The sequence below is a fragment of the Megalobrama amblycephala genome, linkage group LG12 (genome assembly GCF_018812025.1).
Source record: "Megalobrama amblycephala isolate DHTTF-2021 linkage group LG12, ASM1881202v1, whole genome shotgun sequence".
In the NCBI taxonomy this organism is placed as follows: domain Eukaryota; kingdom Metazoa; phylum Chordata; class Actinopteri; order Cypriniformes; family Xenocyprididae; genus Megalobrama; species Megalobrama amblycephala.
Genome location: NC_063055.1, coordinates 8,661,169 through 8,686,749, shown reverse-complemented (window position 1 = coordinate 8,686,749; position 25,581 = coordinate 8,661,169). Strand labels below are relative to the sequence as shown.

The 25,581-nt window shown below is 37.3% G+C and overlaps 1 protein-coding gene across 9 annotated transcripts in view; it reads left to right on the top strand.

Moving 5' to 3' along the window:
- The window catches only part of fibcd1a (fibrinogen C domain containing 1a), a 172,992-nt gene that overhangs the window by 13,525 nt on the left and 133,886 nt on the right, over positions 1-25,581 (top strand). For 2 of the 9 annotated variants that reach the window (XM_048209265.1, XM_048209256.1), the window contains exon 1: positions 12,844-13,455. The exons of 1 other annotated variant lie outside the window; for it this stretch is intronic. In XM_048209265.1, the coding sequence (XP_048065222.1) occupies positions 13,384-13,455 (72 nt within the window). In that variant the 5' untranslated portion in view covers positions 12,844-13,383. 6 more of the 9 variants (XM_048209258.1, XM_048209257.1, XM_048209263.1 and 3 more) reach the window with 6 other exon arrangements.

Sequence of the window (25,581 nt, the reverse complement as noted above, 5' to 3'; positions counted from 1 at the left end):
GCGAAATGCACCATATCCACCTACTATCACTGCTCTCTGCTTACTGATTTCTCCCCTCATCATGAGCGATTAATCCAAATCTCCTCTTTTTTGCACTCTGGAAATATCTGCAACAGCCTCCCTAATGCAATAATACTGTTTTCATTTGCCTATTTGTCTTGCTCATATGCAGTTTGCACTTTTATCTATACAGTGAAAATGGTATGAAAATGTCTGGAGACTGGCACTTTTCTCTGTGTCAGAAGCACAATTTTTCAATCTTAAATGTTTAATGGTTCATTAATAGGTCATGAATTAGCTCTGATAACTGCTGTAAGAAGCACTCTAAAAGATCTATTATACTCATTGCTCGAGTAGTTATCCTCCGAGTAATCTGGTGACTCTGTACTAAAACCCACCCAAGTCTATCCTGTAATTTTTGCTTTATTGTCTCCTCTCTACCTGTATATCTCTCTCCAGCACTCCTTAAGCCTCTCTCGTTCCCTGGCAGATATACGTAGGGACATGACAGATGGGCATTTTCACAATTTGGCTGTTTTCTGAACCTCCTACCTGAAGCAGAAACGTAGAACCATTATGATATTCCCAGGTGGCGGCACAACAGGCTGGTGGTGCAGGACTGTCTGTTGCTTTGGTCACTCTACCATCGCCTAATGTGGTAAATCACTGAACATTGTCTGTCCTCTGGTCTCAAAACACAACACACTTTTGTCACTAATGACAAAAAATATGATTTGGCCAGCTACAACATAATCTTCATTTCATTACTTCCATTTCCTAAACAGCCCAATTTACACCTGGCATTAACATTTGTCAATTAGTGGACAGCGCTAAATACAGATGTCTCGGAAACACACTGTGATCTGATCACTGAAACAGCATTTGGAGGTTGTCATGGACATATTGCATATGTAATATAAATGCTAATGTGCCTCAGACAGCATTGTAGGACCCCTAAGTCATACAACATGTAATAATTGTGCCAGGTTCTGTAATAGAAAACAACTCATACATATTTCTACAAAACATCTAAAATCATTATGCAGTGACACAGCAAAGTGTGTAGCCACAAAATCATAGACCCTTCTCTTGATGAAAGTGGTCATCAGAGATGCATGTTAAAGGCAATGTTTGTTTCAGCTGCCTACATGCAGTCGGATCACCCAAGTCAGATGATATACCAGGTGCAGACAGGGTGTTACATGCAAGCATATTATTTATATGGGGAATAAATCGCTGTTTGGTATCTTGTCTATTTTTGACAATATACCAACTGTCAAAAATTGTCTTCTCATTTAGCAGGACTCAGGAGGTGTGAGAACATAGTCCATCATGGACATGTGACGCGACCAGCACACCTCAAACCTTAGAACCATCACGTAAAACTGGTAAAAATTTTTAAAATATATAGTAAATATGAATAAGGTATTTCCAACTTTTTATCTCACAATTCTGACTTTTTTCTCAGAATTATGAGATATAAACTTGCAATTGCGAGAATTGTGAGATAAAGGCAAAATTTGACTTTATCTCTCTTTAATTCTCAGAATTGTGAGATATGAACTTGCAATTGCGAGTTATAAAGTCTGAATTTCGATATAAAAAAGTCACAATTACATTTTTTTATACTTATGGAACTAGAGATGCACCGCTATATCGGCCGATAAAAACAAATTTTCACACTATTGGAAGTGTGAAAGTAAGAAATATTAATTTAATATTCAGAATTTAGTTAATGTGTGTTAATATTAATTTGAGTAATGTGTTTGTTTATGACTGATTTACTCTGAAACAAGTTGATTGAAAGTTATGAAATGGAGAGAATAAAGTTTTTATTTGCATTTCTTTCAAAATATAATAATTAAAAATATAATGATTAATTATTAATTATAATACACTTATCATTAATTTAAAAGAATGTATAAAAGGCAGAATCTCCGAACTATTGGTATCAATACATATATATATATATACAGTCAACATTTTTTAGATATTTTTTATATATTTTTACTAGTGTGTGCAGGACACTATAGTTCATTTGTGTAAGTGAGGATCGCAAAATAAAGTAAACTGAGACATATTGTACCCAAAATTCTTCATACAGTGGACTACCAGTAAAACTGATAAAAAAATTGAAACCAAAAATTATTCAGACACTTTAACCTGACCATGTTTTGCTTAAGTGTTATCTGATATAATTAAGATACATTTTTTTTTGACACAGTTTAACTCTGAGATCTTGTCATATAGTGAATAAACTGTATTAATGGATGAAATGTTCAAGATGTCTAAATAAATTTTGGTTTGACTATATATACTCAAATCAATATTGAAGTATCTTGCACTATATAACAGAGCTGAAGGCCCTAAATAGCAACAGATACGTTCATTCTTTATTTATGAATAGCAAATTACAATATCAGTCATTTGTTGGGTGTCCTAAAGCACATTTACTTCATATTAAGTTTCAAGAAGGATATAAGTGCCGCTGAGATCCCTTGTTTCACCTTGACCTCAGTGGCTTATCCATTTCACAATAGGACATGAAGATAAATCTGCGTTAAGGCTGATGACATGATAGGCCGTTATTGTCGTCCACTCTGAGGTTATAATTTACTACAGAAATCATGCATCCTCATATTTACTGCTATTCAGAGTAAAATAACCTTGCAGTAAATGTTACAAATTGGAAGGTTAAAGATGTGGATCTAAGCAAAATGGCAAGTAATTGGCAATCATGCTGTCAACATCTGACGTCTAGACTGCCGAGGAGCGACTCAAGTGCAAAGCGAACACTGTAACTGGCATCTGTAATAAAAGGCCTAAAAGGAGTGAAAACTATAAGGTAGATAGACGGAGTTGAAAGAGGAGGAGAGAAAGACGGAGAACTCTGATGACAGCAGCAAGTAGAGGACTGATGAATGTGAGGCGAATGGACAGGTAGACAAACAACTTATTGACAAAGCGGTTGGTCTATTGATTGACAGCTTGATTGATAGTGGGTTTTGAGCTAGTTTCTTGAGTTTCCCATTATTCTTTTGCCAGCTCTGATTTTTACCCAGACCCCTTGAGGACTTTTGATAAATTAAGACTATAATTTGGTTATTTCTGGAGTAGAAGCTCATTTTTCGTCTGCCTTCAGCACTGAAAAATGAATTTGGCCTTAAGTAAGTTTGCTCTTTTGATTAATTTTAATCATGTTTTTCATTTTACTAAATAATAATGAGCGGGTTTGATATGTATTCTTTGTGTTTTGAACAAAACTATGTCAATTAATTAAAGCCAATCAGGAAAAAATGGAGTTGTTCCAGCTGAGGTTCTGCCTCTTGGATCTGAATATTTCATTATATAGACCTGGGCAAGTAATGGAGGTCTTCTTATGTGGACTGTAAATAGTTGTTGTTGGTAATTAATAGGGGTTACCTGTGTTTATAGTTCTGTTTAGACTTACCAAAATCCCTTTAAGGCAAATACATTCAAGCATATTTGTAACAACCCCATAGGAGCTATTTCCATCAGTTCAATAAAGTTCTTGTCTACTTCAATGGGGAAAAACAGAATTGCTGTAACTATTTATCAAGATCATGTTTCAAACCAGGAAAATCCATCTCGAGTGTGTTTTGGAGGGCCCTTGTGTTTTCATGATTGAAGAGCTATTCGGTCAAAAAACGCATAAAGAGACCCCTTAAAGGGTTAGTTCACCCAAAAATTCTGTCATTAATTACTCACCCTCGTGTCGTTCCACATCTGTAAGGCCTTCTTTTTTCTTCAGAACAAAAATGAAGATATTTTTAATGAAATCTGAGAGCGTTCTGTCCCTCCATAGAGATCCAACACAACTACCACTTTCAAAGGTCCAGAAAGGTAGTAAAGACATTTTAAAGTACTCCATGGATTTCATAAAAAATATCTTAATTTGTGTTCTGAAGATGAATGAAGGTCTTACGGATGTGAAACGACACGAGGGTGAGTAATTAATGACAGAATTTTCATTTTTAGATGAACTATCCCTTAGCCCTATCATACACCCGGCGCAATCCGACGTTTTTTGTTAATTTCAGCCCAACGCAGTTATTATTTTCACGTCCTGTGCCACATTGTTTAAATAGCAAATGCATTTGCACCCATTTGTGCACTGGTCTGAAAACGAGGTGTGTTCAGGCGCATTGTTGGCGTGTTGCTATTTTCAGGCAACTGAAAACGAATGCGCAATTGATGAACAAAAACCTGGCAAACACACACACAAAGCCCAAAACACACCCATTATAGGGACAGCCCTTTTAGATCATGCGCGGGATGCATTTTTCCCATCGTTAAACTAGCAAAAGTGGATTCGGACACGCCCTAAGTGCACTTGCGCCGTGCGCTGTAGACCATGGGCTTAGATCATTAAAATTGGGCCCCAAGTCTTTCATGCAGTACATGCAGTATACAAAAGCATATTCAATAGCTCTTCCAGTATCAGAGAAAGTACCAGATGTTGCATCGAGTCCGTAATCATACAGTGTATACAGTGAAAATAAATTGAATTCATGCAACCACATACCTTTAAAAAAAGAGCCATTTGTTTTTTTTAGGGTTAGGGTTTTCATAGCAATGCAATACACTCTTAATAATAAATGTCCTTTGTTGACATCTATGTTTCCATGAGGAACCTTTAACATCTGTAATGCCTTTCCGTAACACAAAAGGTTCTTTATAATGGAAAAAAGTTTCTTTAGATTTTAAAAATGTTCTTTACACTAAGAAAAAATGGTTCTTTTAAATTCGTTGAAGGTTCTTATGGGAACTAAAAATGGTACTTACTGTATATAGCATCATTACTTTTGAAACCCTTTTGGTGTTAAAAGTTCTTCTTGAAACACTAGATGTTTTTAGCTCTTTTCGAGTTTTCAGTAAGATGCATCTTGTTGTCGCCAAGATTACCAGCCGCTGTTGGTGCCTTCACTATTTTGAGTATCTTATTCAGAGTCTCTTTATTCTGCAGAAGGCTGCTTTTTGACAGAGGGCAAATCTCTGTGGATTGTGTTTCCAGCTCTGCTAACTCGCTGGTTTGACAACCTCACATATGAAGGAGCCAGATTGAGCTGGTTACGGTTCCTTGTTCCTGCTCTGCACACATTGCTGGGAAAAAAAAACTTAAGCGTATGTTCATTATGCTATATTTTCTACAGGAACGTTGACATTTGTCAGTCTACCACTTTAAATGCTCATGCTCTTAAAGCAGGATGGATTCTGATTGGCTGTCAATTTTTTTTTCGTCAGCTGGAAAAACATAATTCTGAAAGTGATGCCAATGGTATCGTTTCTCTGTACGATTATCGTTATAATTGTGGTATCTTTATAGTTATAATCCTTGGTGTGAATGGGCCTTAACTCCTTCCATTGAGCGTGAATGATTATAATACAGGCAACAAAACATTTCTGGACCGTGTCACTATTATTATAGTTAGAGGACAGTATATAGCATGTTTTAGCTGTTTGTAATTCTGTTTGACTGAAAATTCAATAGTACAAAGAGCTTTTTTGGAAAGCTCATGGGTGCCTCTACTTACTGTAGCTGCAGTGCAAAGGAAGGACAAACAGAGTTTTCTGCACACCTCCTGGCATAGTTTTCACAGTACAAATGGCAGCTTGTTTACCAGCTGACAGAATAGTTGCTCTCATTTTAAACTACCTGAAGTGGATTTCTCAAACAAAACTGCCTGTTAAGGACTTGACATCCAAACAAGTCACATTTTGGTGGCTTGTGTGTTAACTTTGTACTGGTAACATTGTCATACTGGCTCACACCATTCTTCATACCCTTACAAAGCACTGTGGTACAGGATGGTATGAGTACCACATTTCCATACTATAGTTATACAAGTGATATATTTTGGAACATGGGTCTACTGTACCTTAAACATTTTTATTTGTTGGTTTAAAGAGTAGTAAAATAGGCATTATTCATTAAATTATTTATATCGTTGTAGTATTGAATGAGTGACCACCAGACTCTCTCTCTCTCTCTCTCTCACACACACACACACACACACACACACACACACACACACACACACACACACAATCCATCCCTATATAGGCTACCTTAAATGGTGCCTTTGGAGGGCACTGAAGTGTTTAATCATTATCAACACATTTGTAATAAAAATAACTCTATAAATGAGTTCCAAATGACACTCCCCAGATAGCAACTTTGTGCCGGCCCAAATCCGGCCCACATCTGCCACGGGTGGTGTGGAATGATGGCACTTGGGCGGACCGGTCCTGTTTACCAGATATGAGCCACAAGCAGGCCTTAGCAATGCCACATGTAACCCGTGCGGCTCGCTTATGCCCAGCGTGATGTGCGACCTGCGACACCGGGTATTAAAACTTGGTCTGCGTTGTGTTACGTTGTGTGGATGAAGAGACAGACACGGGACAGCAAGCAGCCGATTCACTGGATCTTTTTACTGTATCAATAGAGACATAAGCAGCCTCAGATCGAGTGGCCCTTATAACACTCTCTTCCATTGAATCACAGTTCAAAAGGGAAGAAGAAAACATGAACATAAGGAAAATAATAATACAGAAAAACATACCTGTATCAATAGAGACATAAGCAGCCTCAGATCGAGTGGCCCTTATAACACTCTATAAAACAAATATGATGCGCCTCCATTACCATGTGCTTGTTTCACATAAAAGACAGAAATATTCCTCAAAGAATGTAAAATATCAAAAATAATCCCAAGGATAGATAAAACAGTACTTTACACATAAGTTTGGGTGGAAATACAGATATAAAAGATATAATTAACATAAGGATTAAATAAAATTAACAGGATGACAAAAGAAACCTACCTCTTCCATTGAATCACAGTTCAAAAGGGAAGAGGAGGAGTTAGGACAGGAAATTAGGTCATACTGTGACCTTGCATCACTTAAAGGAGAAGCGCACCTTTAGATCAGGTATCATAAAACATATAAAAGAACAATTTTGTGTGAATTATAACAATATTTACTAGTATACTTTGTATACCTGTTACACACATGTCAGTCAAGAGCAAAGAAAAAAAAAACAGAACTGGACCTTATATGAGCCACAAAATCATTATATATTATTTATAGAATCATCTTGGCATTAACAAGCCTGTTAAAGGATTAGTCCACTTTTAAATACACTTTTCCTGATAAATTTACTCACCCCCATGTCATCCAAGATGTTCATGTCTTTCTTTCGTCAGTCGAAAAGAAATGAAGGTTTTTGAGGAAAACATTCCAGGATTATTCTCCTTACAGTGGATTTCAATGGCTACCAACAGGTTGAAGGTCAAAATTACAGTTTCAGTGCAGCTTCAAGGGCTTTAAACGATACCAGATGAGTAATAAGGGTCTTATCTAGCGAAACGATCGGTCATTTTCGGAAAAAATACAACCGTTTATGCTTTATAAACAAAATATCGCCTTGAACGTACTTTCCGCTTCCGCATTCTTCATAATGCTTACGCTGAATGTCCTACGCCTTCCCTGTAGAGGGTATGCACGTGACGTCACCGTCGACCGTTACGACTGCGGTCACGGCCACTGAGTGGCAAAAGACTGCGCGGCAACGTTTGTTTTCAGCGTGAATGTCGCGAAAAACGCACAAAACACTTCCAAAACGGGAATGAGCTTTTTGATTGACTGTACAAATAGCTTTGACACAAAACCTGAGGTATATATTTAAAAACTGCAGAAAGCAACAGAAAAATAAGCAAATGGATCACTGAAATTCACAGAAACAGCTCGACTCCAGCAGAGAAACATGGATTTGCAGTTATCATTTTGTGTCAAAATGTTGGATTTTGAGGTAAAATCATACCGTATATATATTGTATTGTTATATGCTATTATGTTGACAACTCATCAATTAAATATTTGCCATCTTATATTCTGCATAATTTGGTGTTTTTAAATAAACAACACTGACAAAAACTATACTATAAGGTTGGACAATATGACGATATAACATTGATATAAGTGATTACGTGGATTTAGACCTACCAATATTGGAGTTATATAAAATATTCACAGGCAGATTGCTTTATGTATTTCCCCACCGTCGAAATCAGGCACATATAAATGTCAGGAAACACGATTCCTGGCTGCATGTCAATATCCATGGATTAGGTTTATTTGACATGTTATAAGGAACACTTTCGAGTCCAACCTTTAGTATAATTCGTTAGTTTTAGTCACGTTTTCGCAGTTTCCTCTATTAAATCCAGTCACTCAGCAGGTTCTTTTGCCACTCAGTCCAGCTGAGGGAGCGCGTTTTCGGCGGGAAAGTGACGTCGTTGCATACCCTCTATTCAAGTTATGGAAAAAAACGAAACTGGCGCCGCGTTCGTTCCGTAAATAGAATAGGGAAGGCGTAGGACATTCAGCGTAAGCGTTGTGAAGAATGCGGAAGCGGAAAGTACGTTCAAGGCGATATTTTGTTTATAAAGCATTTATAAACGGTTGTATTTTTTTCGAAAATGACCGATCGTTTCGCTAGATAAGACCCTTATTACTCATCTGGTATCGTTTAAAGCCCTTGAAGCTTCACTGAAACTGTAATTTTGACCTTCAATCTGTTGGTAGCCATTGAAATCCACTGTAAGGAGAATAATCCTGGAATGTTTCCCTCAAAAACCTTCATTTCTTTTCGACTGACGAAAGAAAGACATGGACATCTTGGATGACATGGGGGTGAGTAAATTTATCAGGAAAAGTGTATTTAAAAGTGGACTAATCCTTTAACAAGCAGAATCACTGAACGAAAGAAGAGAACAGAAAAAAGACAAACAGAAACACAAGAGCTACAACTGACTTCAGCCACAGCCTTAGATGAAATCAATTCAAGATAAAAGAAGACATTAAGGGGCTCATTTATAAAGCGTGCGTACGCACAGATTTAAACTTAGAGTGTGTGTACGCTTAAATCCACGCCAACGCTCATATTTATAAAAACTGTCTTTGACGTGGAAAAGTGCTTAGCACCGCGTCAGGGTCTGAACAGACGTACACACTTTTCCTTGTCAGATTACTGCAGGTTTTTGGAAATGTAAGCTATTCTTGAGGCTTGCCATTCTAAATTAAAGGATTTGGATGATGACTGGTGATTTTATATGTAAAGACATTAGGTGTCATTTACAACGTAGTTCAAGATGTGTACGTTCATTCTATGAATCACACGTACGCACATCTGAGAAATGATCAAACTGAACTGTGAACTGTTAGCTGTTCATTGTGTAGTCGCTGTACATCGACACAAAACCATCAATGGTTTAATGTTGTATTCATATTTATTAGTTATCACATTTACCTAATTTGCCAATAAACCAGTTTTATTGATTGCAATAAAGACGAAGCTTTGGAACCGTTTAAAAATGTCGTGTCTGTAATTAGACACGCACACGCATTTTTTTCCCCAGCACTTCAAGTGTTATTTTTAATGTGATGACCACAAACATTATTTGTTCATCCTTCTGAGATTGTCCCTATTGTAAAACCAAACGTTTAAAAATGTAGGAAATTCAACATTTGATAGAAAACACTTATTTAAAAATAAAAAAGACAATAATTACCATTTTAACCAGCAGGTGGCGGCATTTGCGCATATATCAGCCTTTTCCTCGAATCGTTCTTCACTTCGTTTTTGACTATTAAACATAAAATAACTAGGTTTAAAAATACATTTCGTCAGTGTGAAGTATGAAGTACTCACAAAATCTTGAGGAAAAACAATAACTTTTATTGTGAATGAATGACACAGAAAGCGAGCACCGCGCTTTCCCTTTGTAATCACAGTCAGTCAGTGCAGCGCAAGATCAGTGATTTCAGCACACTTGTGAAAACACATTTTATTCAATTAATCTAACTAAAATGTGTTTTGCCTTTATTACTCACCCTGTTTTACTGAAATATGAGATCACACTGTATTGCAGAAATAAGTAAAAAGAAAATGAGCAGAAAATAGTAATCTACAATGACAAACACAGATAAAAGCTACTAAAAGACAGAACAAAAACCACAGCAAAAAATAAAAGCAAATAGTTAGAATTATAATAGGACAATACAGCTGCATCATTTTTTCATGCTGTGATGCATGCTGGGAGTTTTGTACCTTTGTTCCCAGCATGCATTGCGGCATGCCACTTTTGATTGTCACCATTGTTGAGATTCATGTGCTGATTCTTGATGTCTTTGTGTGTCATCTTGAAATAATAATCATTATCTTTATTTAAATCTTATATTGGATTTCTGCAATATAACATGATCTCATGTTGCAGTAATAGGGTTTGTAATGTAAATGTATTCCACTGCAAAAAAATGCTTTTCTCGTTTAGTAGTTTTGTTTTGTTTCTGGTCTAAATATCAAAAAATTCTCAAATGCTTTTATTAGACAAGTGAAATGATATAAGATTTTTGTCTTGTTTTCTGGGGAAGAAATCAAAATGAAGTGAGTTTTTGCTTAAAACAAACAAAAATTATCTGCCAGTGGGGTAAAAAAATAATATTGTTTCTGTTTGAAATCATCCGGTAGGTGAAGCTTGCTCACTCTCATTGGCTATCATGGTTATCACGTCAAAGGCAGCCCGATCAAGAGGACGCTCCGTCTAGATCAAGCTTGCAGCTTTAATTCTATCTTGTTTTCTCGTGATCACGACTTATTTTCTTAAGGCTGGATTATTATTTTTCTCTATCTTGATTTCCAGGGCCTTTTAGGGCTTCCTTAGTCTTAGTTTGCGTAGACTTAATTTTCTCATCATCTCGACATAACAAAAGTTGTTTTCTCGAGATCACAACTTAATTTTTTCATCATCTTGACATAACAAAAGTTCTTTTTACAATGATTGTTTGATTCTGAAACACACTGCACCCGGATTCTACTGTTGCTATAGTAACGAACGCAACTGTTAATCTAAAGGGGATGGTAAGGGGGGGGTGATGACTTTACAGAGGGGATGCTTTTTGTCATTTTTTTCAGCATGGGGATGCCATCCCTCAAATCAAGCCCTGATTATAAGCACACCAACAAAGGCTGTAAAAGCGGACTCGGCATACCTGTTTGGCTGATGATGTTTACTGTCCCGGACAGCCTCTGTAGACCCATTTAGCCACTTGTTAGCAACTGCCTTTTTCAACGTAACTGCTTAAAAAAAATCACAAGCAGGGTGATGATGTATTTTATGCATTTTATGTCGTAGAATATAACGTGAAAGTATCTTGAGCTTTTGGTCACCACAGACCTTATTTCAGCTATTTAACAAAAGACCCATTCAAAAAATCCATTGACTTTGGGACAGTGGAACCGGAAGTGCTAAATGCTAATTCTCTTTCGGGTTTTGGGCTAAAAAATGCGTAATCCCTGCAGCATCCCATTGCTGTGAGTGACAGGTTGTCCCGTCCTCACGCCAAACACATCGCTGCAAGAGGGAGGGGAAGTTATTTTGATTAAAGATTACAAGGGCACATGAATTTAAAAAAAATTGCATAGTTCCATCTTTTATAATAAATACTGCAATATTCCATAAAAACAAAAATTGTCAAATTTGGTTTCATGGTGACTAAATATTGTGATAACAGTGTGCATGTGCAGTTGCATGTGTCAGCGTTGATCAGTGTAACACTGACTTTAAACAAACTCCTTTTCAAACAGAGATGCTGCTTTTTTGATGAACACAACAGCAGAACACAATGACCTCAAAATAACACTCAAAATGTTTTATTTTTTTATTTTTTATTTTTTGGATGATACAAGCACATCTGTACTCTCTGTAAATCTTAATGACATGTAATGGTGTGTAGCTGTAAAAAAAAATGGGTCAGACAAGTGCATGTGAGCAGTCTATTCCAGAACAGCTATCACTTTATTAATCAGACTGTATCCTAGAGGTTTTATAAGAAAGATGCAAGCGCAAATATGCCATGTTATATTTTAAAGCAGCTGAATTGTGCATAGCCTACACAATTGATCAAGTAAAATAAATGCAAAGTTATGTAATATGCACAATATGCTTTCCATAGTCGTCTTACATGGGATAGATTTCACAGTCACGTTAGTGCGTGTGGCTCTTATCAACCCTTTCAGGTAAGATATGACCATCCAGGGTTTAAATATAATCAAACCTGTATAATTTCAGGTGCACTCTGCTTTTCTCCATGTCAAGTTAATGTTATGCTAATACCTGATAACGTTACAGTTCTGTTAAAGTGGCGTCTCACGTGAATCGTTTCGTTCGAACAGTTCGTTTCCGATTCAAAAACTGATTTGACTTGTTAGTTTACGCTTGATCATCACATGGTACCGTTTTCCCCCAGTTTTATTTCAATTAATATTATGATTATTTAAATATTAATAATTGTGAAATTATAATATTTATAATAATTGTGTTTATTGTAATTTAATATCTAAATTAAGTTTGTACGATTATAAGTTCGTAAAACATACCAACAATAAACAATACTAAATTTATTTACAGTAGTACAGCTCTTGACTGGATTTTTTATTTAACTTGTCTTGCACGTTTTAATAAAAATTCATTGATTCATTTCAAACGGACATATTCGTTAACATTAAGCCAATTTCAAAGGCGTATTAAGTACGTTTTATTTTTAACTTTTCTGCTATTCGCCCCGTCAGTCAAATCCTCGATACACTCCAGAGTTGTTCACTCGAGATCCGCTCGGACCGATTCGTGTTCGAATCGTTCAGTCCAGTGCGTGAGACCTGTTTAGTGAACCGATTCAAATGATTCATTGAAAAGATCCGACTCAGAAGAACGATTCGTTCACGGATCGGACATCGCTAGCAGACACGGTGTAAGCACAAGATAGGGGGGCGGATTTCAGGAGCGTTATCACACCACAGGAATGAAGCAAATCAAACGGATGCTTAACATACAGTTATTTTGCATAACTTTGTGTTTCATGATCTAAACCCGCGTTTTTTTTCTTTCTCACTGACTGGATAGGGAAAGTTTCATATCTGAGGAGGAATACCTGCCAACTGACGGAACGCATCATCCGCAGCCCGTCACACCTTCGCCTCAGTATTTGAGTGCGTTGAGGAGATCGGATCTGCTTTAGGACTGCATTTTCTTGTTTTGTTTCTTTTTGGGGTGAGGGACAAGTCCCTTGAAGTACGTATATTTTTCATTCACAAAATGAGTGTGGATCTCTATCGTTAGTTCTGTGCCCCGGTTTTCAGTAGGTTTGTGCGGATCATTTTGTGAAGTAGTTTTAGTTCCCCTAGACTGTTGTGTTGTTTCATTTTCCTCTTTCTTGGATGCTGGAATTTAAGACTGACAGTCCCGTTCTCTCCTCATGCCCATGAAAACAACTCTCGGATGGTAAGGATTCCAGAGAATGGTAAATGATCGATGGAAAATCATGAACAGTGTTTCAGAACTCGAGGATGGTCAGCAGCATAAATCGCAGGTATGTTGCACGCGCATCATGTAGGGAGCTTTTAGACCTGTGTCGATGCATTCGTGATGCTCAGGCAGGTCAAAAACTATGAATATGCTCAAATGCACGTCAGATTTCGTTTTATATAGCAAACAATAATAAAAAAAAAAAAAAAACAGTGGGGTATTACTCGGAGCTGGAATATTTTGAAACACCTGCCACTATTAACAAATCCCAAATACATGAACATTGTAGAATATTTCTTTAAACAAATATCATTTGAGAAATTTCAGTAGGCTATTTGTCATCTTGGCTATTCTGTGCCTTCCAACTAATTGCTTTAGATCAGAAAGTGTTGCCTTGAAAGCGTTTTAAAGAGTGTGATTTTAAAGAATATATGGATATATATTATTGATAGACTTTTTTGTATGCACATCTCATTTAGTATAGCCTGTCTTTTTTCATTACATGATGGATATATATCCATATACATATAAATTTGGCCAAAATTTAGTGGGAAAAACAAAAATGTGCATCTATCTATCTATCTATCTATCTATCTATCTATCTATCTATATTTAAAGATATTGATATATAGGGAACAGTACTGGTGCTGACAAACAGCAGAACAATTTAGTGACAACAAATAAAATATACAAAAGTAAATTAATTCAAAGGAGCACTTGCTTGACAATATTTACTAAAAATCACTAAAAATTATTTGAAAGCAGAAAATCCATTGACAAGGCTGTTAATTTTGGAACCAACACTCGACCACTTCTGTTAATCACCGGTTGATGCTGACAATACCCAAATATTGACAGATTAATCGGCTTAACATAAGTTTATTGCCAGTAAAGAATAAGCCCCTTTTAGTTCTCAAGCATCCAGAGTGATATAGTACGAGTGTCAGATGATACCTCTCTCCATGCCCTCTGCACACAAGGGAATACATTTGTTTCTATTATGCAGCTTCACACAGAACTCATGGATTAAGCTCAGCCCCTCCATGTATGAGCGACTGCATGTCTGCCAGAAAATTTCACTCATGACTGGTGGAAGTTCATGCATTCACTGCAGAGAGAGCGCATCACAGATCGGCATGCTGAAGGGTGTTGCATCTTTGATTTCTTTATCTCTCTCTCTGTCTCTTTCAAAGCTCGTTTGAAAAAATCTATATCTCGCCGTTGCCTGCATTTCACAGCAACTGTAATCTGCTGTGAGCATTTAGGGGGAAATGTGCATAACACGCTGTTTATGGCAATCCTGATTATAGAGGTTTAAGGATGGGATCACGGTCGTAACAGCTGTTTATTACTGCTATCATCCTCACGTGGCATCCTCTAACCTTCTCTCAGCGGGAGTGTGAAGTGTGCATAATACAATGCCCTTTCAGGAATATGTCAAGCCCTGCTTTTGAAGCATCAACATCAACACGAGCCGCTTGTTTTAATGGCAATTTTTCATTCGCCTGTCTCGTGGAACTGAGTCATTTTAACACGCAGCACAACCAAAGTGGCGTGCCAGTTTATCAAACTGCCTGGGCTTGTTTGCTTTGTGCTGTGTAAGTTATTTTAGGGGTTGTTAATTAATCAATGTGAATTCATCTGCCATCCATTTCTGACTGATGTTTATTAATAAAATATTCGTTTGGGAGCGGGAGCGAGAGAGGAGGGGTGGGATCTCATGGGACGAATAAGACCATTCACCTGCTGTGCTGGAGCATTCAGACTTTGATGGACACGATTTGTAATTCCTCATGCTGCTCTTTGTGTCTTGATTTTTCCAGTTGAGTACAAGAGGTGAAGCCTGAGGTCCGTTGTGCAGCTGTAAAAACGAGTTAAAAATAGGCTTAAGGGTCCTGTGAGACAGGCGTACAGGTAAAATAAGGATTTGCATGTTTTAGCTTTCCATTCAGCAATGTGATGTATGCTAGCGTGTGTTATATAAAGGCCACACAAGTCACTGTGACATTATTGTATGGTCAGATGGACTCATTAGCTCCTTGTTCCTCAAATGCTGGGGATTTTTTTCATTGTCGATCCACCCATGCTATACTTCAAGGTCCACCCCTGCAGATACACACGATCACACACTCTGGATAAAAAAAACAGCTGCAGTGATTTTTAAAACTCTTCCTCTCGTTATTTACTGACCTTCATGTGTTTCCAAACCAGAATGATTTTCTTTCTTCTGTGGAACAGGAAAAGAGATATTTAGAAGTTGAAATTGCTATTTTGCATGCAATGAAAGTGAATGGTCACCAAAAGGGCCATAAAAATAGCCCACGCAAATTGTGCACTATAATCAAAAGGGCGATTCACACTAAGGCCGATAATTATAATTTTAATAAGAAGATGCACTCTTAAAAGTAAATGTTCTTTATTGTCATCTGTGGTTCCGTGAATACGAAAGGCTGTCTGGCAGAAGCTAGTTATTATACCTTATAGCTTGTTAAATATGGATATTTTTCTTACACAAACGCTTCACTTCAGAAGGCCTTTATTAACCCCCTCGGAGCCGTGTGGATTACGTTTATGATGGATGCACTTTCTTGAGCTTCACACTTACTGGTCCTGTTCACTGCTATTATAAAGCTCGGATGCGTCAGGATATTTATTAATATAACTCCAGCTGTGTTCACCAGAAAGAAGAAAGTCATATACACCTAGGATGGCTTGAGGGTGAGTAAAGCTTGGGATAATTTCATTTTTAGAGTGAACTAATCCTTTAACATCCATGGTGCCTTTCCGGTGTACAAAGTGTTCTTAATAGTGTAAAAAGGTTCTTCACACAAATGGTTATTTTAAGAACTGTTCATTGAAAGGTTCTTTGGAAAAACCAAAATGGTCCTTCTATGGTATCACTACAACAAAAAAACCCTTTATTTTTAAGAGTGTAAGTCCACGCCACAGTTCATATCATTGGAATCGCTTTCAGAATGATTATTACAGCTGATAATGATAAAAACATTGACAGCCAATCAGAATCCACCCAACTTTAAGCTTGGGCATTTAAAGCTGCAAACAACATAACTGCAGCATGTGCTTACTGTATAATAAACAAAATGTTATTGTCCATTTGTGTGGATGCTAAAATAGCTATCGTTCTTAAAGGGTTAGTTCACCCAAAAATGAAAATGATGTCATTAATGACTCACCCTCATGTCGTTCCAAACCCGCAAGACCTCCGTTCATCTTCGGAACACAGTTTAAGATATTTTAGATTTAGTTCGAGAGCTTTCTGTCCCTCCATTGAAAATGTATGTACGGTATACTGTCCATGTCCAGAAAGGTAATAGAAACATCATCAAAGTAGTCCATGTGACATCAGTGGGTTAGTTAGAAGTTTTTGAAGCATAAAATAACAAAAACTACGACTTTATTCAGCATTGTATTCTCTTCCGGGTCTGTTGTCAATCCGTGTTCACGACTCGGCAGTGACGCTGCTGACGTAAGACGCTGCTGACGTGTTATCCGGTGCGCTCGAGCTTCGTTTACAGTCTGAGGGAGACGCGCGCTGTATTCAAGCTATTCTACATTGTTTGTATTTTGGTATTGCTATATTTTTTTAAAATGGTGCGTAAGTGTGCATGTCGCGGATGTCCTAATCGCTAAAAACAACGACGTAAAAGTGCATTACCAACGCCGACAGATGAAAGGATTCAATGGAATCAAGTCAATGGAATCAAGTCAATGAAAAGGATTCCGGAAGAGAAGACAATGCTGAATAAAGTCGTAGTTTTTGTTATTTTTGGACCAAAATGTATTTTCGATGCTTCAAAAGCTTCTAACTAACCCACTGATGTCACATGGACTACTTTGATGATGTTTTTATTACCTTTCTGGACATGGACAGTATACCGTACATACATTTTCAATGGAGGGACAGAAAGCTCTCGGACTGAATCTAAAATATCTTAAACTGTGTTCCGAAGATGAACGGAGGTCTTACGGGTTTGGAACGACATGAGGGTGAGTCATTAATGACATAATTTTAATTTTTGGGTGAACTAACCCTTTAATGTGAACGAGCCTTAGGTCTTCTGAAGCTCAAATCTCATTCTCGTTCACATATATTCAAAGGTTTGCTGTCAAATATTTTGATTTTCATGTATCTTTTGCCTGATTGCAATATGCCAAATTCGAATATACACATATTCACATTACACAAATGAGGTTTGAGATGGATTAGAGAGAATTTATCTTATGTCTTCAGATGACTTGGAATATAGTGCACAGTTTGTATGGGCTACTGTTTTTATAAAGTTTATATGATTTTTTTAGTATCCGTCTTGTCATTTTTGGAGCTTGTCAGCCCCTGGTCACCATTCACGGTCATTGAATGGGAAAGAATACCGTGAACATCCTGCCAAACATGTCCTTTCCTTCTCGTTCGGGTTTGGAGCGTCATGAAGGTGAGTAAAGAATGACAGAATTTCCGTTCTTGAGTGAACTGTCTGTTTCTTTAAGCTGCTACTGTATTTTTAACCATGAAACTGCAGGCTAAAACATCCGTGAATTGTTCTTCAGACCAGGTAATTGATTTGCTTGTCGGCTTTTTGACTTAAAGGCATTTATCTATAAAGGGCTGGAGGGATTGACAATTTTGAAGGCTGTAAGAAACATTTGCCATCCTGTAGAGCTGGAAAAATGAGCAGTGGCCATTATAACTTGCAGGCTTCATCTCAGCACAGGATGATAGCAGCCTCCTAAAGTTAAATAGAGTTTTATCAATTCATTTTCCTCTCAAATGTGTCAAGCTGCTTAAGTTGTAGTAGCTATTAGGATTTGCAAATTGAACAGACTTGCTGACAGCCTGGGTAGCTTTTCATCAGGATAAAGTGTAGATGTGGAGGAAACCCAGATACTTTATCTCTAGAGTTAATCTTTAGAGAATCTGGGAAGTCGTGCCCAGCCGTTGTCTGCTTGCTGTCCAGCAATCTCCCATCGGCGCACACGGCAATTCAACACGACCAAACAAAGACAATGTGAGAGATGTTTACCAATTGTGTGCTGGACACAATGGGGATAGGAAGTCCAAACATGTGGGCTGAAATTCATTTCTTCGGGATGCTTGTCAAACACGGCGCTGCCAATTAAACACTTCTCCAAAAACCTGGAAGCCTGCTGTTCTGTAATGAAAGCTGTAACCGCATGACTGAACATAGCCATTATGTGTGTACGGCATAAAACACTGGATACCTAGTGTGTCCCCTAGCTTAATAAGTTTGCCCCAGTACAGCTGTGATGACTCTAAAGGCCTGTTCACGCTAAGAAAGATAACTAGAAAGATAACTATAATAATAACTATATTAGTGTCTACATCAACAGACGGTGTTCTCTTTATGCACTGCTAATATGCCATGCTCGAGATCTTTAAAAGATTTTACCATTCATCAGCTGGAGAAAAATCGTTGTGAAAGTGATTCCAATGATATTGTTTCTCTGTGCCTTTATCGTTATAGCTGTGGTGTGGACTATTCTTTTATTTTACATTTTAGAATGATTTTTAAAACAGTATTTTTATCGTTATAGTCTTTGGTGTAAATGGGCTTAAAACTACATCTACATTAAATCCGCCATTTTATTTTCAAATCACTCTTTTTTTTTTTTTGAGTTTTGAAGTGTTTTCCAAAAGTTTCTAATCCACAATGAAATGTCAGAAAATACTTAAATCATCTTACTACGCATGTGTAAAACGTAATAAAAGCTCACTGAGATGATATGCAGAGGTCGGACCATAGACTGTAAAAAAAGATGGACGACACGACGCCGCTTCCTTCAATTGTAATGAACTGAAGCCAAAATGGGCCGACGAATGGGCGCTGACACGTTACGCAATACATCAAAAAAAAAAAAAAAGTTTGGAACCTGGGCATGCGCAGAAGGAATCGTCAGTAGAACCCTGAGGCGGAGTCGCGATATCAAACTTCCGCCCAGACGACTGCGTCATCATTCATGTATTTTAAATAGACTATAAAAATTATACACAATTTAAAATTCTACCTATAAAATAATAGGCTATTCTGTTTCTAGAGCAGTAATATTTTTGAAACGGCAAATTCAGTAGATAAACTCAATATAATATGCCACTAGAAACAACTCTAAATCGTCAGAAACGGTCCTGCCATTTTAAATCAAGTTTAACTAACGTTACAGGAGATCGATTGCTGTAATTAGAGTAGGCTATCATTAGTTTTGTCCTGCTAATTATTATTTTATACCCATAAAAATAATAAATAACTGCCAGATAACGATCACCTGCTTTTTCCCGACATGGTTAACATTAGGTGTGTTATCTTAACTAATAACATTTATTAATTAGCTTATAACGCCCACATTTAATGTTACAGAAAAAAGTTCAGTGATCCGTCAGATCCTGTAGGTCGGTTAGGACAGTTTACTGCTGAACAACTCATTTTGTTGGTGTTAAATAACAAAGAAATCGAAAATTAATAGTTAGTTATACATCTTCAATCTCCCCTCGAAGCTCCGACAGTCCTCAGACAAGCTGTCAATCAACTGCGAATCACGACGACACACCCCATTTTTATAGCATCAAATTGCTAGCTAAAATCTAAATTATTACAAAAACGAACAATTGAATATATATCAGTGTGATAACAACTACCTTAAATGACCAAAACCATCTTTCAGAAAGTTTTATTTGAAGCAGATTTTTTTTTAAAGTTTTCAGTGAAGTCTCATTCGACTGCATTGAGAGGGCGGGGTTTATGACCTGTACTGCATATAGCCACCAGGGGGTGATCAAAGAGCCCGCAGCTTCACTTTTCACGACGTATGAGACACACCCGGGTCGGACATAATGAAGCTCTCACACTATTCTTCTGGCGCAATCATTTTATTAGCAATATATCCCACCACTTTTATCCAGGCATCCAGGTCGCCACTCAATCGCCATTCCATCTATGGCCTAAAACGCAATTGCCCTCATGTTTTAACGCAGGACAGCAATTGCAAGTAAATTTTCTGTCATCTTCGCAGGAATGTAATGTGAAGATTGTACAAAGTAACATTTAATAACATAATCTTTTGCAAGACTGTGCAAGTGAATAGTACATACAGTAGCTGGCAAATGCCTGTATAATCATAGATACAGTATCTATATATTTACAATATTCGTCATCAGTTTTGAATGACTCTGTTTTCACAGATTACACTACAATGTTAAAACAGTGTTTCAAATGATCCACTCTTAAAAAAATCAATTTTCGCAGGACAAAAATGCAGTCTTAAAGCCAATTCACACCGCACAAACAGACACGACAAACACTGACGGACACATTCGTCGGGATTTGTGTCGGCATTTGTTGGTGTTGGTTGGGGTTTGTCGGGTCTTGAAATGTCTGAGTAGTGTGAAATGATTTTCCAACAAACACCAACAAACTCTGACGTTCTCTAATGTAAACATCCATTATATGAAAATACTCCAAACCTCATGAAAATCACATACAAATCATATACTATCATAATCATGTCTTTATAAGCCTTATGTTTCATGCATAGAAACATTTCTGGGAAGTGAAAACACAGCTCAGGAAGCCACCAATGTTAATCAGATTGCATAAATCACTGGATAATGAAGAGAAATTTTGATTCTGTCTAAGAAATATTAAACTAGCTTGTGTAAATATTTCAATATTTCTCCAAGTATGCGCACTTTTGGACTAAAAGCCATAACAGATGCTGTTCAGTGCAGCTGTGTGAACACAAATAAACCACAGCAGACATGAATGCGTTTCAAAATATCATAAGTTACCAGTTGATTATTCCTAACATAAATTAAGAAATTACTGTCACTGCAACTGAATTTTATCATAAATGGTGAACAAATTTTGAAGCTGGATCAACTGCAGTTCTTTGAATAAATAGAAGTACGCACTCCGTCTTTCCTGTTGCAGCAACCACGGCTTCACCCATAACCTCTTTCAATTTGTACTCATTCTTTTCAGGTGAAAAATGACACATAAAGACATTCTGACTCGAAGTTTGTCAGTGTCTGTTGGGGCAGTGTGAACATGACAGTTATTTTTCACAAAATTTAACAGCCAACTTGAATGTCTGTGTTTGTTGGCGTTTGTTTGTGCGGTGTGAATTGGCCTTTAGTGTGGACGAAAGGCCAAAATGTAGAGAAAAACCCGCGTTTTCAAATGTAACCGTAGACGTAGCTTAAAACGCTTCCCATTTCATAATGAAGTGACTTCCATGTTCTTTTTCAGCCAATATTAATGACAAAACCTTTCATTTTCCCTCACAATAACAGTTATGGCATTTTATATTTGATCCAGGAAAAAAAAAAATTGGGTTTAAATCAATCAACTGTGGCTTGAAATCAAAAAATGCCCTTTTAATACCCTTTCACTTTCAATCCTTGTGGTGTTTCTGTGTTTATTATGGCCAGAAATGCTATCGGAATTTCAACCCTATCCTTTCAACCGTACCTCATTCCTCGTCGGGCCCTCCTGTATGCATAATAAAGTCTTCTGGCCTTGGTTGTAGCACATTGACAGTGGATGGATGTGAAAGCTATAAAGTCCCTACAGAAATATGGCTTTCCCTTCTCTGCTGTTATCTGTGCTGGATATCCATCACAGGATCGTGGGGCTATTTGGGGGCGTATGAATTCTGATATATGGAGTCCCACAGGCAAAGGGCTCGCTCTAAGAGTAGTTGTATAATTATAGGCCATCAATGGCTCTCCTAGATGGCGTCTGTATATCAAACTGTCATGGATCGTTTTTTCAGTGTGATGGAGCGAATGTTATTTGGTTTAACCTCTGACATAATTCGGATGATCCCCAACGCATCTCTTCCCTCTCACCTTCAACAATAAGGAATTATTTTTAAGACGAGGTATAAAAGTAAACAATCTCATTTGCTTCGGGTCAGATCTGTTGACATTTTGCAAAAGCCATCTTTTATTTAATTCAGGATCATAGACACACCTTTTGGTATTTATCTTGTGTTTGACATTTCTTCTCCACTTTTGAGATTGCCTAAAAAAAGAGTTACATCCATCTTTAGTCAACCTGAATAACACAAAATTCACTGTACAAAAACAGCTCCAGAACATATTTAGACACAGTTGACTAATTTGAATTCATTAAAAAGTTGCACCACTTTTCACACTGTGTATTTCAGTGCAAAAACAAGCATCTTTTCACTTTCTCAATGGGAAACTGCACCGTGCAAATTGCATTTGGCACAAATTTTGGGGGTGTAATTTGTTCTTAGTGACTTTTTGTGAGTATCTTTAAGATGGATCAGTGTAAGCAGAGGTGTGCAAGGGAGAGCAGGACAAGATTTTATTAGAGTTTCAAAGTGGCACTATTATTTTTGCAGCACAATATAACTCTCACCAGACCACTCATGTTGCTTGACCAGTTGTTTCCAAGAGTCAGCAGTTTTTACAGCTTTTATTTTTGGGAGTTTGTGCTATTTTTATTGACAGAGGCGGCAGGGAGGTGACAGGGAATTAGTAGGAAGAAAAGGGGAACAGGAACAGGAGGTAGACCTCGATTTCCCACGAGGACCACAGCTCAACTTGTTTTGTGTGCCATGGTGTATATATATGTATGTGTGTGTATATATATATATATATATATATATATATATATATATATATATATATATATATCTGTTTTGGAGTCAAAAGCCATAAAACAGCAATGTTAAATAGTTTATTATGACACATTATAAGACAAATACTAAATAGAACATTACATAGGATAACTTTATACATTAAACAATCAAATAAATGGACTTATATGGTAGAATAAATACAAACCGAGTGGCATTTGCTGTATTATTATGAGCAGAGGAGTGTGAAAATTATAGCCTCAAAGCCTATTAGTTTAATGTATTAGAGGAAAGATGATCATATAAAGTTTAAGTGCTTAAGGCGGTCAGTTCTTTGTTTGTTGCCGGGGGAATAAAAGCTGATTTTGAATGTGGTGGATTGTGTTATTAGGAGACAAAATCTCCTGTTGGAGCCAATTGGGGTGGACAGATTATGATCTAGGTGGATTGAATCTGACAGTATGAGGGATTTGGATGTGACAATGGCTGGCAGAGATTTGTTCAATGTATGGGAAGGTCAGAGCATGCAATTTTTGCTGTTGTTCAGATTGACCCTTGAGTGGCCTTCCACTCTTGCACTTTTGTGCAGCGATAACAGACAGTGATAACACAGATAAAGATAGTTTCTCTGGTACAGCGATAAAACTGCACGTCCATTTGCTCATACTGCACACCGTCTGCAAGGAATTCACAGAGCGGATGTGCATCTGTCGTCTTTATCGGAATGTTTCAGGTAAATTCATCTGAGACCTGTATAGTGTTGAGCTTTCTGAAACATTCACCACTTTCTCAGTGGCATTCCGTGAGGGAATTTTCCAGGAAGGCTGACGTGTTAATGTCAGCAACCCTGATAAAAGACTGTCGTGGGTCAAGTGACTATATACATTTACTATACGTGTATATATCAGACCATCAGTGCAAATCCTACTTTTGCTGTTTAGATTTGTGTTCATGCCTTTCAGAATGTGTTTAGTCCAGTGACACTTGGGGCACAGTTGTCCCTGACAGTTCTGTTGATGTATTCAGGCAGTGGTTAAACTACTTTTCTTGCCATTATCAGCAAATGAAATGATCATGACATTATGGCTTGCAGTCGTAAGTGAAATGTTGAGAACATCTTGTGGTTGATGTGTAGGTCTGTGTGCTAATGAAGTTACATTGGTCATGATCCTGACTGGTGGTCTTCTGTATTCTGTTAGGAAATCAGTGTGCATTTGGCTTTCAGTTGATTTTTTAATATAATTGTCACTTATAAGGATTCAGCAGTGTGTGGGACAGGAATATTTTGTTTTCTGCAAGTCAATTGGTGTGATTTACAAACTGGATGGTGTGTTTTAGTCACCTGGGGGGAAGTGCAGTTAATGTGAGAGATCACCAGTCTTTTAAGACTAAGTGCCACTGAGCAGTAATGATTTAAGACAGGATACCTCGGCTTTTCTGATCTCCATCGCTGTGGTGGCCATTTTGAAGCTGAGTGGTTTTAAAAAGGAAAGATGGAGATTAAACAGGACTCAGCTGTTCTGAGCTCCGTGAATCCCGGAAGCCTTGCACAGTTTTAACCCCTGGTGCCCATATTTTCCTCTCACCAGATTGGCTGATCTCATTACTAGACCTAGGGCACGTGGCAAAAACATATGCCCTAGGTCTGGATGAAATATGTATTGTATATTCACAACATAAAATTAAGGAAACAATTGTAGGTGTATCATATCGCATAGAAGAGAAAAAATTCCACATCCAGGCACTCGCATAGATTTTTATCTTATAAAAAGCCTTTATTTGCAGGGCAGAGCATTGCTACATATTAATACATACCAATGCGTATATAATGTTGTTGATGTGCGTTTTAGCCATTATGTTTCCTAAAGATTATGTCATTACTCCTTGTGTCATGACTTTTAAAGGGTTAGTTTACCCAAAAATGAAAATTCTGTCATTAATTGCTCACCCTCATGTCATGAAGCTTCAAAGCTTTATGAAATTTTGTTTCGAATCATTGGCTCGGAACATGAATCAAACTGCCAAAGTGACACAAACGATTGGAATTGTTTACTGAAATCATGTGACTACATGAGTCACATGAACTGTTTTAAATATGTCTTAAGTACCTTTCTGGGCATCTGAAAGTGTAAATTAACTTGCTGTCAATGCAGGCCTCACTGAGCCATCGGATTTGATCAGAAATATCTTAATTTGTGTTCTGAAGATGAATGAAGGTCTTACGGGTGTAGAACGACATGAGGGGGGGTAAGAACAGAATTCAAATGTAAAATAGCTGCATATAATCTTCACTGTACGAATTAAAGGTTAATCCTTATTAAAGTTACAGAAATGTTAATGATTTTATCTTTGCCTTTTGTAGTCTCTTTAACATTAAAGGTGCCCTAGAACTTTTTTTAAAAAGATGTAATATAAGTCTAAGGTGTCCCCTGAATGTGTCTGTGAAGTTTCAGCTCAAAATTAATTATTAATAATTAATTTTTTTAACTGCCTATTTTGGGGCATAATTAGAAATGAGCCGATTCAGGGTGTGTGGCCCTTTAAATCTGGTGCT